General features: G+C 40.5%; 1 protein-coding gene across 7 annotated transcripts in view; it reads right to left on the minus strand.

Moving 5' to 3' along the window:
* SPTAN1 (spectrin alpha, non-erythrocytic 1) overlaps positions 1 to 14,872 on the minus strand; it is a 47,697-nt gene that overhangs the window by 18,622 nt on the left and 14,203 nt on the right. For 4 of the 7 annotated variants that reach the window (XM_029960449.1, XM_018074208.2, XM_018074211.2 and 1 more), the window contains 19 exons: positions 13,898 to 14,033; positions 13,253 to 13,354; positions 12,939 to 13,076; positions 12,419 to 12,529; positions 11,908 to 11,985; positions 11,572 to 11,727; positions 11,024 to 11,228; positions 10,721 to 10,902; positions 9,725 to 9,968; positions 9,312 to 9,434; positions 8,383 to 8,600; positions 7,591 to 7,683; positions 7,091 to 7,225; positions 6,493 to 6,641; positions 5,132 to 5,191; positions 2,746 to 2,944; positions 1,460 to 1,564; positions 674 to 697; positions 279 to 314 (listed from right to left, as the gene is read on the minus strand). In XM_029960449.1, coding sequence (XP_029816309.1) covers positions 279 to 314; positions 674 to 697; positions 1,460 to 1,564; positions 2,746 to 2,944; positions 5,132 to 5,191; positions 6,493 to 6,641; positions 7,091 to 7,225; positions 7,591 to 7,683; positions 8,383 to 8,600; positions 9,312 to 9,434; positions 9,725 to 9,968; positions 10,721 to 10,902; positions 11,024 to 11,228; positions 11,572 to 11,727; positions 11,908 to 11,985; positions 12,419 to 12,529; positions 12,939 to 13,076; positions 13,253 to 13,354; positions 13,898 to 14,033 — 2,494 coding nt within the window. The remainder of the gene's footprint in view (positions 1 to 278; positions 315 to 673; positions 698 to 1,459; positions 1,565 to 2,745; positions 2,945 to 5,131; positions 5,192 to 6,492; positions 6,642 to 7,090; positions 7,226 to 7,590; positions 7,684 to 8,382; positions 8,601 to 9,311; positions 9,435 to 9,724; positions 9,969 to 10,720; positions 10,903 to 11,023; positions 11,229 to 11,571; positions 11,728 to 11,907; positions 11,986 to 12,418; positions 12,530 to 12,938; positions 13,077 to 13,252; positions 13,355 to 13,897; positions 14,034 to 14,872) is intronic. The other 3 variants (XM_029960450.1, XM_018074213.2, XM_018074212.2) reach the window with 1 other exon arrangement.

Consider the following 14,872-nt stretch of genomic DNA (forward strand, 5'->3'; position numbering starts at 1 on the left):
AAAACCTTTTTGATGTAGCAAGCAGAAAGAAAAGAATTCATGCAAAGTGAACAGAGATTATTTCAGAACTAGTGGCCATGCAGTACCTAAAAATGTTGGTATAAAAACTGGAATCAGTCTTAAGAGTACAAGCTCAAACCAAAATAGTTTTGTAGCAGAGAGGTAAAAGCAGACTGCTGGCAATTTCTATGGCACAGAAGTGCATGGTCCAAAAACAGATGATGTGCTGTAGTTTTGGTTTTATTTTCCTGTTGTTGCTGCTAAGTGATGACACCTACCTTCCAGGGAGAGGCTGTCTTAGAATCAGTTTCATCCTGTTTGAAAATGTGAAGAAACAGCTTTAAATGTGAAGCAGAATCTAAAACTATCAGAATATATTAAAAAAATAAAAAATCTTTGAAAGATTTCCATGTTCAACCCTTAACAGAGTAAATACATCTTTACACATATTTATTTGTATCAGTTTGAGTTATCCTGCTTGCTTAGATTTGTGATGTGGGGCAAGACACCAAGGAAATAAAGGGATCAAAGATAAGACAATCTTTGTATGTCCATTCAAGGTCATTAGTGAATTCCAGCATGGGAATGAACCACAATCATGGCTGAACTTCCACTTGTACATCCCAAACCTTTTACAACTGCCACACCATCCACCTCAGAATTTAACACTCACCCTGGGCATCATCCCATAGACTTCCTGCAAAGGAGAAAAGACAAACAGAAACAACTTATTTTCTAACAGAAAGAACATTTTTCCTCGTTTTTAAAAGGGACAGATAGCAGGAGATGTGCTTCCATCCCTCTACAAATTAGTTACCAGCATGTTGTTGAGCCAAACACTGCTCACACAACCTAAATGTGTAGCAGGAATGGGAATGTGACTGTTTGACCATCTACACACCATCTTAGAGCTCACAAAATAAACAATCTGCTAAATAGTCTGTTGGCAGGGGACAGAATTATTACAGAAACAGCACAAGTACATAAAAAGTTGGCAAAAAACCCAGGTACATTACTAAAAAAAAGAAAACCCATAAAACCCCTCCACTCTAAGCTGAGCTCCATTTTTTTCTCTTTTTCCCCCCATTATTTTTCCTGCAAATAAATAAAGGCTGAATTTCAAGTTTATATGAAGAGAAGTAAATGCATGGATCCTTTGCGAGTTTTAATATTATTGTAAAGACTTTCCATTTCTAAAAAAAAGGAGAAAAGCTCTAGATGGTGCAACTTGCTCTAGCATTATTAAAAAAAAAAGTATAATTTTAGGGGCCTTTTGTGATGGCCACACTACAGAACAGGCATTAGATATCTCTGGTTAGAATATCACTGTCATCACACCAGAAAGCAAAAATGAACAGCCTGAATCTTGCAATGCCAGGCAAAGATAACAGGTAAAAGAAAAAAAAAAAAGGAATTTTTTTGCTTCTCTAGATCAGATTAATTTAGAGAAAAAGAGGACCTGTTGCTGCACTGCTTGTACTTCATCTGCCATCAGCCCCTCTGACTCCAGATCCTTGGCAACCTTGTTTATGTCCTTCAGACGTGACTCGTTCGCTTTCAGATCCTGCACAGAAAGGGAAATACCAACAGCATTAACATTCACCCAGGGAAACACGTGGAAGAAGCTGGCTCAGCAGGAGTGCCCGGTGTGAGAACAGCAGGAATTGAGCACAGAGAATCCTTAAATTCCCAGTGGGATGAGTGCCTGTGCCAGGGGATCCCAGCTGCCCGTGCCAGGCATCAGTGGAGTAAAGAAACATACTCTCAGAGTTGTCCATGAAGTTAGTGGACAATCAGGAATGGAATCTACTTTTGATTTCCAGATACACAACATGGCCAACGTGAAGATCAAATTCATGTTACTGCCTGAATTAGCTAAAAGACAACTTCAGAAGTGATTTTACTGCAACACTTAAATGCTTCCAGTCAAACTGATTCACAGAGAGCTTTCTGTGGACCAGAAAGGAAACTTGGCTAAAAATAGTAGTGGAGAACTTGCATTTCAGTTTTAATAGGTGACATATTTTAATTGCAACCATTCGCTTATTTTAGAAGAGCCCAAATCCAGTAACTGCTGTTTGTCTTTTCACCTTTTTCACTAGGTTGGCTCAAACTGTTTCTTAGCCAACTTTCAAGCTCTAAACATGAGAATATCCACAGAACTGTTAAATCACTGTCTTTTCCAACGTTTAAGGTCAAGCATCTTTGCATTTCAGTGCTCAGTATCTTAGCAAAGTGGACAAAATAAATACATCTGCTCAAGCAATTCATTCACAAGTCACACAAAGGAAAAAAACCACTTCAAACCTTGGGAGAAAACCCCCAAATCCAAAAGCCTACCAGCATTTTGAAGCAGAGATTTTTTTTTTTCCATATCTTGGGAAAAAACTCCACAGATGGAAAACAAAATGCCTCTATCCTTTCAACACAAAGGAAGAGGAACAGCTTAACTGAAGGTCATGCTTTACACAAACCAAAATCCCTCCAAAGCTTGGCAGATTCTATATTGGAATGTATTGAAAGAGTTTCAGTTCTCTGGGAGCTGGGAAGCCTGCAGCAATCTGGGGATTGTAATCAAACTGATGACATTTGAATGTGAGATTCTCTCTATCCTCACAATATGAAAAAAAATTCCTATATACCTTTTTATTTCCGATCAAAGCCACGTTTCCTCCTCAACTACGAAAAATTGTCATGGATACACGACCAGAAAGCCTGAAGGGAAAGGCCAAAACTAACACACACCTTCTGGAAATCATCAAATTTCTTCTGTAGCACCTCCACCTGCTCCAGGTCAGCCCCCACTTCCTCGCTGGTGAGAGCTGCCTCCTTCTCATTGATCCACTGCTGCAGCTCATTGGCCTCACGGAACAGCATAAACTTCTTGCAGCTCTTTTCCAACATGCCTTTACGTTTTTCTCCCAGCTCCAGGAGGGAGTGATACCTGGAACAAGCAGGAAAGGGAAGCAAGGCACAGTCAGATTGAACTGGTAGGACCCCGGGGATTTCCCAAGTGGTGGAGGATCCCTGAAGTTCTGCTACAGAATGAGCCACTCGTGTGGAGTTGGGGAAGTGCAGACTGTACATGTTCCTCCTCCACATGGATTGCACACCGAAATGAGATCTTACACATGCAACACCTCACTGGGAAAATGCAACTCAAAATCACAGCTTAGGTCAGGGTAGGTTCTGAAACCACAACATCACTGCAGTGCAGGAATGACTCCACAGGCCCTTACTTTCCAAGAGGTATTTTTTTCCTAGAGTACATCAAGTTTGCCATCAGGTTATTAAAATCCACCAGCCTCCCAGCTTTTGTACATAAATGTCTTAAGTAGCCATTTTTCAGTGCAAAATCTGCTGAATGTTTAAACAAGGTGTGTATCTTTGTAGCTGAATGTTTAAACAAAGTGTTACATCTTTGATAACACTGGGAAATCCATGAAACTCATTCCACATACACTTTTTGTTTCTGTGGAATTCCCAATATCAGTGATATTACTCCTCATTTAAATTAGAATAAATGCAAAGTGAAACCTCTAAAATGTTTAAATTGATCTGAACAGGTGAATAAGGGTCAATAACAGGTCAAAAGACCAGCTAGTTATTTAAAACCACAAGAAAATTGATGTCTCCTATTTGGTTCCTTGTAACCAACTACACACAGATAGTCCTACAAGACCTTTTCCAAGCTATTGCTGAAAAAGCCAACAGCAGTTTTGCAGCATTGATATTGAACCAGAACTAGATCTCTCTACCAATGCAAAATGCCTGTCTTTAAAAAAACCTGCATTCAGAAAAGCCATGCCCTTAAGACTCATTCTTACTGTTACCCTATTTTAAGTCTCCCAGATGATGAGATGTTTTAGCTGCATCTGGATGGGTTTTTAATGTCCTGAATCAGTTTGCACATTGGTCTTCTACAGTGTTCAACAGCAGCAATGAATTCTCATTACTAAGCCATGAAGAAATCCCTTCTGATGTCATTAAATCAAATAATACAAGACACTGCTGAGACTGCAGGGGCCTCAAATGGGAATGTTTTCATTTCCCATCTTGCAGCACAGGGGCAAACACTGAGCAGTTACACCTCCCAGCTTGAGGAGTTCAGTGCTGGAGCACTTTCCTAACCAACAGCTCAGAGATGACAAAGCCTGCTGAAGAAAATCCTCAGGACACTGTGATGTCTATACATCAAACTGATAATCAGCTCTCCTTCCATGGAAACAGAGACTTTGTGGTTTCCTGTCTACTGTGGTTTAAGACTGGATAGAAAGGAACTAAGAATCTTTCATACTAGGTTGGAATAGAAATTTTCTACCCTGACTTGAGGAAACACTGTTTTGAAGCCTGCCCTGACTGCAGATGTTTGCCTCAGCACACAATTTAGGTATTAAATACTTGCAAAGCTCACAGAGGATCTGGGGCAAAACTCCCTTAGAAGCAGATCTTACCTCAGAGTTGCTTTGCAACACCCGAGAGATTTACATAACACTTTCACTTTTCATTCTCAAGAAATACCTTCTCTATGAAAAGACAGTCAGGCACAGCAAGTGAACACTTCTGCTTTGGATTTCCCAGCAACTCCCCAGATCCTAATGCAAACTTGATATTTTTTTTTCCAGGAGACATCAACACAAGTTTGAAATTCAAGTTAATGTTGAAATTAAATAAATAAGCCCATATAAACAAACTAATGCCTTTTGACTACCTAGCATGAATGTTATTTTATATGATAAACCATGACAGCCCCACCCTTCCCAAACTCTTAAGACATTCAGATGTGATGTAATACTTGGTGTATGTATTTCATATAAACGAAGTATTATATCTATCTGCACCTCAGAGAATGCAAGAGATGTTTTTTAAAGAAAACAGTGTAGATACCATTAAAGCCTCATCTGGTAAGCAAAGCCAGCCTGGTGGAAAATACCATGAACCAATTTAGCAGCACAGAGGTGCCCAGTGAGATGAGACACAGACCACCACACTCATCTAAACTAATCCACACCATGGAAATCGCTTCCTCCAGGTCTCTTTGGAGCAGCTTTCCCAAAGAAAGGAACAAAAGGGAGGATGAACAGTGACAGGATGGAGACAGCATGGTTTAGAAAGGGCTAATCCTACTCACAGTTCTTCGACCTGTTTCATACGCAGAGATACACTGCCGACCTCCTTAGTTATGAGAGTCCTGCACAGACAGGGAGCACAGCAAACGCATGCGAAAAATTAGTCAGATTAACAAAAATAATGAAAGCAGCAGCTCCATCCATGGCTTGGCTGTGGTAGGAGATGGGTAAGAGGTTCACATTGAAATGGAGAAAATTAGGTGTCGTTCAGAAGCAAATGAAGCAAATCAGACCAGGAGTACAACTGATGTAAGGAAACCTCAGCAGTACAGTCGGGCTCTCTCTATAAGGTCTCCTCGTTTCCTGATGGATTGGAAACTAAAAGGTGGTCCCCTCTCCTTGGCTCTGCAATAAGGCACCCTGTTCTAGTTATTAAAAGCAGCATGAAAACCCCCTGGAGGAAACTATTAAAATCCTGGTCAATGTGCCACAATTTTCCAGCATCTTTTCTTTGTTTTGGTAGAAGTTTTTTTGTTGTGGGTTCGAGGTTTTTTTTTGTGTGGTTTTATTTTTTTAATTCTAGAGCTAAAGCTAATAATTATTGTATGTCACTGTAATAACTGGTGACTCAAAACAACTGAGTGGGAAGAAATTCTCACACAGAATGTCAGTGTAGCTGTGCAAACAGATGGGAGTATGCAGAAACCTTTCAGCTTTGGCTTCCAAGTGGTTTGATAAGATGAGACAGGAGCTCTCAGCTATCACCCACAGCCCTTGCTGGAACTAATCTACAGCTAACATGTGCTTTAGGAGGTTATTACCAAGCAGCCTTGCAGGTTTCTGTTTGCAATGGTATGTTGCTCTTTTGGAAGAAGAAAAAAAGTTGAAAGATAAAAAAAAAAAAAAAGAGGGGCCACATTTTAGCTCCTGTAACAGCAACAAATAATGGCATCACATTTCAGGAAAAAATCAGCCAGCAGCAAAGTAATCCCAGCTCCTAAGGAGGTCACCTCCAGAGGCAGCCCTATATAGGGAGAGCACTGTACTTTATGGAACCAAATTTAAGAAAGCTTTTCAAAACAGATCACACATTAAGAAGGGACAATTACAAATACAAGAGCTGCTTAGGACATATATAACTCACAAACAAGTTTAAATAGTTAGGTACAACATCAAAAGGAACACATAAAATACTCAAGTCAGACAGTAAGTTGAGCTCTAGTGTCATGAGTTTTACAGTTAAAAATGGGAAAAGCAATGAGAAAATCTAGAGTAAGGATAAAACAACTGAATCTGGAGCCTCTGGTAAAGGAAGCCCTTGTTTCTTAGTGTAAGAAGCATTAACCTAAGCTTCTGGCATCTGTGAGGCAAAGGCCAAGCCAGCTAATGCTGGTGGTGTCATATCTCATCAGTGAGATCTTACTGGTTGTCGATCTGCTCCTGGCGCAGTGCGATGCTGCCCTGCTCCTCCAGGAGGTTCTCTCGGGATGCAGACTGGGCAGGGTCCAGCTTCTTCACATAGGCAGCTGGAACAAACCCCTGACGGTCATTGACTTCAACCTTCCACCAGTCCTGGCAGGGTAAAAACCCAAAGGAACCTCTGTGAGATTGTCACCAAGCACAAAGCACAACTGAATTAACACGAGGAAGCCAGTGATGCTCTCAACAGTTTGCTCTTAATGGAGATCAATTCAAACAAACTGCCTCTTGAAGGCATTGAGGTGTTACTCCCACGTCTCATCAAAAATTCCTCCACAGCAGGGAATTAAGTTTTCTCACAGGCACATGCCCTACAGCCTATGTTGTTTATCTGACTTGGAAAACTTGGCAGCTGTAGAGGAGTCATGGGAATGAACTGGGGAGGTTCAGCTGAAGTGCTGAATGGGGACATGGGCTAAATGTGTCAATTCTTCAGCTTCTTTAATGTTCTTACTAAAACCCAAACAAAACCAAGACACACTTTGCAGAACAAACACCAGCAAGGGAGCCAGGCAGGTCCAAAGCAGGAGGGAAGAGCTCACCTTGTTGGTGCTGTTGAGAAGAGTGAGGATATCTCCCTTCTTCATAGTCACCTCCCGAGGACTCTTCTCCTGGTAATCATAGAGTGCCAGAACAAGCTCTTTTCCAGTCTCATCATCTGTGGGAGCAACTTGTTGCTAAAAGAGAGGAGCACGAGAAAAATGAGTTGTTCCATGTTTATTACAATGTATTGTCCTATGATAGACTGTAGCCTTTGTAAATGCTACTGCAGTATCCTAAAGTTATTCTTGTTTAAACAAATGCAGATAGACTCAGTTTAAGTGCTGCCTGGGCTCAAACCTTGAAAACCACCACACTGTACTGTTTCATTCCAAAGCAACACAACTGTCTGTCATTATTCTACAACCAGACTGCTAAGTTTTTTGAGAAAAATCAAGCAGAGTCTGCAATAAGCTCTTAAAACCAACAACTGTTTTTATGCTTTGCCTTTACCTTTTGCTGACCCACGAATTTTAGCAACATGACTGGCATCTTTCCTTACCCTGCAAGACTGGGCCTGTTCCCTCAATGCCTGGATGCTGCTGCCATAAGCAGAGAGATCAGACATCAAAGCCTCATGTTTCTTCAGAAGAGCCTGGAAATGATAAAAACAACATGTACACCTTGCCATTTTACAAACACTACCCTGCCTAAAATACATACTTTGGCTCCCTACACGGGGAATGGGGGGGTTTCAAAGCTGCCAACCTTGTGACTCTCATGAGAATAATCACTTCTATTTATTCACTGGGTAGATAGTGGCCCAAATGCTTCTAGTGCTTTGCCTTTACCTTATCTCAGCAACATTCTTTTGTTCTGACCAGAAATAACTCTATTTCCACAGAGATATGTGGTAAGCTTGAAAGTGCCTTTAAACTGCACTTCATGCTGATGAAATGTCAGCACTGCCTGGGATGTAGTGTTTGACTGCAGGATGATACCAGTAAAGCAGCTCCAGACAAGAAAATTACTTCCAGACTAATGAACTACTGAAAACCAGACTCCCACTGAAATGCTTGTTACACGAGGAATTTGCTGATATTACTCTCATTATACTTAAACAAAACCCTGTAAAAGAGTGAACAGAGATGTAAAGCTTCCTTGCAATTGGTTTAATATACTGAACAGCAAAATTTCATTTGCAGTAACAACTAAAACACAGGAAAAATTGATGCAAGAATCTTCTGCCCTGTTTGTTAAGAATCTTGAGATTAGCAGAGCTCATTTTTTTTAACCACTAGACAAATCCCTGCTGTGTTTATGCAGAATTCATTTAAACAACAATCTCAAATACCTCAGCAGAGTCTTCATCTTTTCCATAGTCTGTACTGCCTACAATGGGCTCCTTTTCCCTCATCCAGGATTCAGCCTCATTAGCATCAGCAAAGTACTGCTGAGCCTGCAGGGAATCCTCCAGGTCCTGGCGCCGCTGAGACGCTTTGGCTTTCAGAGAGTCCCACTTCTGGTTCAGCTCATTCAGTTTGATTTTCACATCCTCAGCTGCAAAGTGTCCTATGGAACAGAAGGAGAGGGAACTGAAGGACTTCAGGAGGTAAAACTAATACACACCAAAAGGTTACTTGCATTTCTTCAAAGTCACAGAAATCAAACCAGTTTAAACCCACGTAGCCTGTTCTGACTAATGAAAGCACAACTGAGCTGGTCCTTTTGCCTTAGATTGTAAAACACTATAAATCAAACTGTGCTGGGATATTTGAATTATTAAGAATAAAACAAGACACAGCATAACATTTCTACTCAATGATGACACAGGAAAGGACATTTCTTTACAATGGCAGCAGACAAACCTTATTTCAGATCTGCACTCCGAATCTCAGAATCAGGGAATTTTTTTTTGTGTTTTGGTGTAAGAACATGCAGTCAGAAATAAAGATCCCTACTTATTTAAAAGCAGGAATGACTCTTACTGTCTTTGTGGAGGATCCTCTCTCACATTATATGTCTCTGATAGAAGACTAATAGATTTAAAAACAGAGACTAAATACGACAGGCAAAAAATTGCTAAGTTTTGTGTTCATCAAGAGTAGATGGAGATCTGTGAAAACTGTGACAGGTTCCCATCATGGAGCCTATTTTGATTTTCAGGTGAAAGAATGTCTAGAAGTTCATCCTGCCAGCAGGTACCTGTCTACTGTCTGGATAAAAACAGTCAATAATTCTTAATGGTACTGGGCCAGAGAGTTAAAAAATGCTGAGACATACCCTCTTCCACCATAGCATTTCCCTTCTGTGTGACTGCCTTAATGCGGGGCTCGTGGCCTGCAATTTCTGCCTGCAAAGCCTGGTGCTTCTTTAGCAGATTCTGGACACCAATTAAGTCCTTGCCTGAAAGATATAAAAATAATTAAGCAGTTAAATCAGAGTCAGCAGATTAAACAAAAATTTCAAGGCAGCTGCAACCAGTGCTAGACAAACACCTGCAGAGTAAGAAGTACCACAGTTAAGACAGAGAACTAGGAAAACTAACTGAACCACTGGAATAGCAGAAGTACCATAACGGTTAAAGAATAAATATGCAACATTAATTACAATAAACATTTCAGAAATTTCCAGAGATATTCAATAAAGAGACAAGTTCTGACACGTAAATTCCAGTGATACCAGGATGAACCAACCTCTGTTTGTTGAAGCTGCAATAGGCTCTTTTTCCCTAATCCAGGTCTCCTCATCCTCAATGTCACGGAAAAGCTGCTGCAGGCGAAGGGAATCTGCAAGTTTTTGCTTTCGAGCCACCATGGGATCCTTCAGAGCTTCATAACGAGCCACTAAAGCCTCTTGTTTCTTCTTGATATTGTCAGCATCAAAGTGCCCAGCCTCCTGGAACTGGCGTGCCTGGATGGTAATGCCATCTATCCGGTCCTGAAATGAATCCAGCAGTGGCATTATGTCAGAATTTCTGTAAAATCGCTGCAGAGACTTGAGAACATTTTCAGGTCTAAGCTAATAAATTATGCTGTGATAGAAGATGAGAAGCTCAGCTGCACAGTGCAATCATTTTGGTAATAATTATATTCTATATAAAATTCAGCACATGAGATAAATGTAATTTATTTGGGTTTGATCTGTCAATTTTATAAAACAAAAGATTCTTGAAATCACATTAACTTTACAGATGTGGCCCTCTACACAAACTGCTTTTCAACAGTTAACAACTAATCATTCCAGTTGTGGGAATCCACATTTTGTTGACTTTCTTGCTGTGGATTTAATTCCCCTGGAGATAATCTGCAAACAGTCCATTTGCAAAAATGAATTCAGAGGAATCATTTGCTGTAAAGTTCTTTATTTAAAAACTGTTCTCCCTCCATGTCCTAGAGCTACATGAAAACAAACTGAACAAGAATAAGCTATCTACAAGTGGATAAGTTTAGGGGTAATTATTTCCTACACAGAGCACAGTACAACCTTTTAAATTTGTGTTCACAGCAAAAAACAGAGCTTATTTCTGTCAAAGTCATGAAGATATTATTCTTAGAGTTATGTTTCAGTTCAAAATTGTTTTTGGTAAGAGAACTGTAAAACCCAAACCTACAAAATTTATAAAGATACAGAGATGCAAAGGCCTGAGTGAGCAGATCTGAAAGGGCAGGAACAAAAACTATTTCCCTTACCTGATGGGCAGCAACATCTGCCTCCAGCAGGGCATGTTTCTTCTGAAGATTCTGAACATTAGTAAGATCTTTTCCATAATCATCAGAAGCCAAGTGTCCTTCTACCTCATAGAGCCACAGCTCAATGTCCTCCACGTTGCGATTGAACTGCTGCTGTTGATTGGCCTCACGCAGTTTGATACCTGGCAGGGACAGCGGCAAGAGGAAAGCAGGGCAAGATTACTTCAGCTTTCCACTTCATTTCTCTCACTTCCTGGCTGAACTCCCTAGAAAATTACCCATATTCTTCTGAGCAAGTGGTACCTTTGAGCTCAGTGGCCTCCAGAAGTTTCTTCCACAAGCTGATCACCTCGTTCATGCGGGCGGCCACTTCGTCCGACGCGTAGTGTTTGACATCAATCAGCTTCTGCCCGGCCTTCTCCAGGGCATCGATGCGACTCTGGTTAGCAGAAAGCTCTGCTTCAAAAGCCTGATGCTTCTGAACTTTACCTTGCAAGTTTGATGGATCCTAAAGACAAAGAAAGAAACAGAATGTTTCAATTAAAAAAAAAAAAAAGAAATCGGTATCTAAAGGTCTCTGAAGAATTGTTAAAATTAGACTACATTCGTATACATGTCACCAGAGAATTTGGTGCAAGAAATATGCCTTAAATCAGAACATTTAAGCTATTGGATAAGCATGATTACAGCAGGACGGGAAAATCCTCCTTGGGGTCACGGAGAAATTACCATTCCTCCTGTTGCCATTAATACCACGGACTAGCAGCAACATTTTGGCTGACACCACTTTGTCTCGTTAGACTGATTACATTAAGCCTTAAAAATATTCTACCATCCATCCCTGTGTTTACCTTGTAGGCCTCATCAGTGGCAGTTTTCATCTTTTCATTAACCCAGCTCTTCAGCTCGTCAGAGTCTCGGAAGAACTGCTGCAGGTGGAAGGAATCGGCCAGCTGAGCGCGCCGGTACATGGCTCGCTCGTGGAGGGCATTTCGGCGGCTCAGCAGCTGAAAAAAAGAGGAAGGAAAAGGTTTTTAAATTCCCCAGGCTTGTAAGAACCACCACTGTATCCACCCTCTTGGGAGAGCTATGCAGACTTATCCTATATTGAACCTATATTGAAGTCACACCATGTAAAATAATAAAGCAGAACATGATTAAAGCCCAAATCTATTTTGGAGACTTACAGCATCTCTGCGTGTAGCGACATCATCCATGGCATAGTGGTTGTTCTGAATCAGCTTAGTAGCAAATTCATCTAATGCCTAAAGAGAAAACAGGTTTCCATTTATTTGGTGTAATAGGAATTGTGCAAGTTTGCTTGGTACATCAATTCCCAAAAGTTTATCCCAGTAAAACTGTCAGCGAGCTATTGTTACACCCTTTTTCTATCTGTACCATCATCTTTCATGTGCAGGTTTTTGACAAATCTTCACCCACATGTGTGCTGGTATGATAAGCAAGCACCAGGTTACCCAGCTCTGAGGTAGCAATAGAGCCCTATCCAATCTTTTCCACTATTTTCCATTTCAGAGAGAATACACGTCATTTAGAGCTAATACATCCCACATAACAATGGATCATTCTGCAAAGCAAACCCCATCTTTGTCATCCTCCAGCAATGTCTCCTCCTCAGTCAATAAATTTTCTTGTTTTACTTCTTGCCCATTTAGTGATGACCTGATGTAAATGTCTTACTGTGATTTTCTCCTCTTGGGCACTTAGGGATTTCTCAAAGTCTTCGTGCTTCTTTAGAAGAGCCTCCACACTGTCCAGAGAATCACCAAGGTCTTCATTCAGCAGAAATGCCTGAAATAAGGAAACAAACACATTTTTATGTCTCCACACTCAACTGCTCTAAGGAACTAAAGCACAGTCAGTGATATTTCCTGCCATATGTTATTACCAAAAAGTAAAGGATGGTATACTGGGATTGAGTACACTCTAAGTTTCTAACAGGCAAAAGTTCTGAGTAGTTCTTTTTAGCTTCTTATTTAACCAGTATTTTACAAGAGTTAACACACACAAAAGCCATCTCACAGTTTCAGCATTAGATGGAAACTGTCATTGCAGCATCTCAGGCAGTCACATAAATAACTCTGTACAGCACTGGTGCACATTTAGTGGAGACACTATCACTAGTTAATTGCTTAAGTCTAGAAGACCAACCAGAAATTAAAATTGACCATATCTGGAGAGTTCAAAGATTTGCACTCACTTCTTGTTTGCTCATCCAGTTGTCAACTTGTTCAGTGTCTCTGTAGAAGAGCTGCAGGTCCATGCACTGCTCATACTGCTGCCTGCGGAGCTCCCACAGCTCCAGCAAGGCAGACCTCTCGTCTGACAGGATGGTCAGCTAATGGGCAGGACAGAGGAATACATAATTTTATTTAATATAACAGTTGTGACTCAAAAAAGTGTTCAACACTGGACTGAAAACAACATTCTGTGTGAAGACTCAAATCTCCTTTTAAATTAAGGGACATGGAAGAAAGGCAAGTATTCTTCTAACAGCTCTTGCTCTCAACTCACCTTTTCTTTCACTTCATCAGAAGCATAGTGCCCAGCAGCAAGCAAAGCCTGGCCAGACTCATCAGCAGATTTGAAGCTGTCTTCATGGGCATCAATTTCTCCCTATGAAAAGGAGATGTGAATAAGCTGTTACCAAAATTTATCTTGAAACAGAGTGTGAGAATATGAAAACTGCTATTGAAAATAACACAGAGACAACAGTCTGGACTCCTGAACGTTAAACATCTGACTATCTTTAAATACATTACCCTTATCCTGAAAACTAGAGGGAAATGTATTACCTTACAATGTAGATAAGGTAGGCATAAATTCCTAAATTAAAATGAAGCTAGAGGTTGATTTGAGCTGCACTCTTTCTGCTTACTTACAGCAGCTCCTCATGATGGAGAGCTAAAACAGTTGTTACTCCAACTGACTGCTAGTAGGTCTAATTTTTTATAAAATACTATAACAAAAATTCTTAAATACTTAGTAATTAGTGTATATTTACTATCTAGAAACAAATTAAAAATATTAAATCAGGACACAATCCTGTATTAGCTGCATGATCAAAGCACTGCAGAGCTCCAACCCCAGCAGTTGTGACTCAGAGGTTGTGTCAGACACAAAGCAGCTGTTGAGGGCTGGGCTTTGTAACCACTCTACCTTATGTTCCTGATGTCTGTCTAGAAGGGCTTCTGCTCCAGCCACATCATTGGCAAGTTCATCAGCATTTATCAGAGCCTTCATCTCAGTCACCCAGCTGGTGAGATCCCGGAAATCCGCAAGGAATCTCTGCAGCCTTCAGAAAGCAAAGGAAAAAATGGTCAGGAATAATCTGCTTGCTTAGCTTCTCCCTCCTTACCCAAAGAAAGGGTTACAAACATGAAAGCTGTTCCTCAGATACGAATAAAACACCACCAAAATGCACTCAGAATATTAAATAACTAAATATGCTTTCAATGAGAAAAAGCCTTTTGAAGTTAAGAAAATGCTGGGTTCTAAATCCATGTCTTAAAGACATGTTTTGCATGTAATTTATATTGGAAGTAAAGCAAATATTCCTAACTATAAGCTGAAGACAATAGAAATCAAAATATGGTTCTCAAGCTGAGCGTTTCAAGATAACCCACGGGGCTGCTTCTGTCACAACCATAACTGTGTGTGGGGGAGGGAACTGGCAGAAAGTTTCAACTGCACAAGCCTCAGCCTTAAAACAAGCAAACAAACTCTCGAATTCCTTTCAGTGTGCTTTCAGTTGTTGCCTTTGGCATGTGTTTAACACTTATCAGCAAAAGTCATCAGTTTCTGTTTCCCTTCTACATTTGCTGTTAATTGATCTGAAGAGATTTTGGCAGGGAAGGTAAAGGAAAAGATTATTTGTCTGGAACTCCACTGTCATAAATCCCACATCATGGGAGGGAACCAAGGGCAGAAAAACAAAACCAGAAAGGATGTAAACTCATCACCATATGTGGATGTTTCTTTTTCATAAGGTTTATCAACACAGACAACCAGATTGGTGTAGAAACAAGACTGGATAAAGAGAAATCCCACACAAGCAAAGCAACTATCACAGAAACAGGGACTTCACTTAGTCTGGGACAATACATCAAACATCACATTTCAGAGAGACTCAGG

This window comes from Manacus vitellinus, unplaced genomic scaffold (genome assembly GCF_001715985.3).
Source record: "Manacus vitellinus isolate BGI_N305 unplaced genomic scaffold, ASM171598v3 scaffold_27_pilon, whole genome shotgun sequence".
NCBI lineage: Eukaryota > Metazoa > Chordata > Aves > Passeriformes > Pipridae > Manacus > Manacus vitellinus.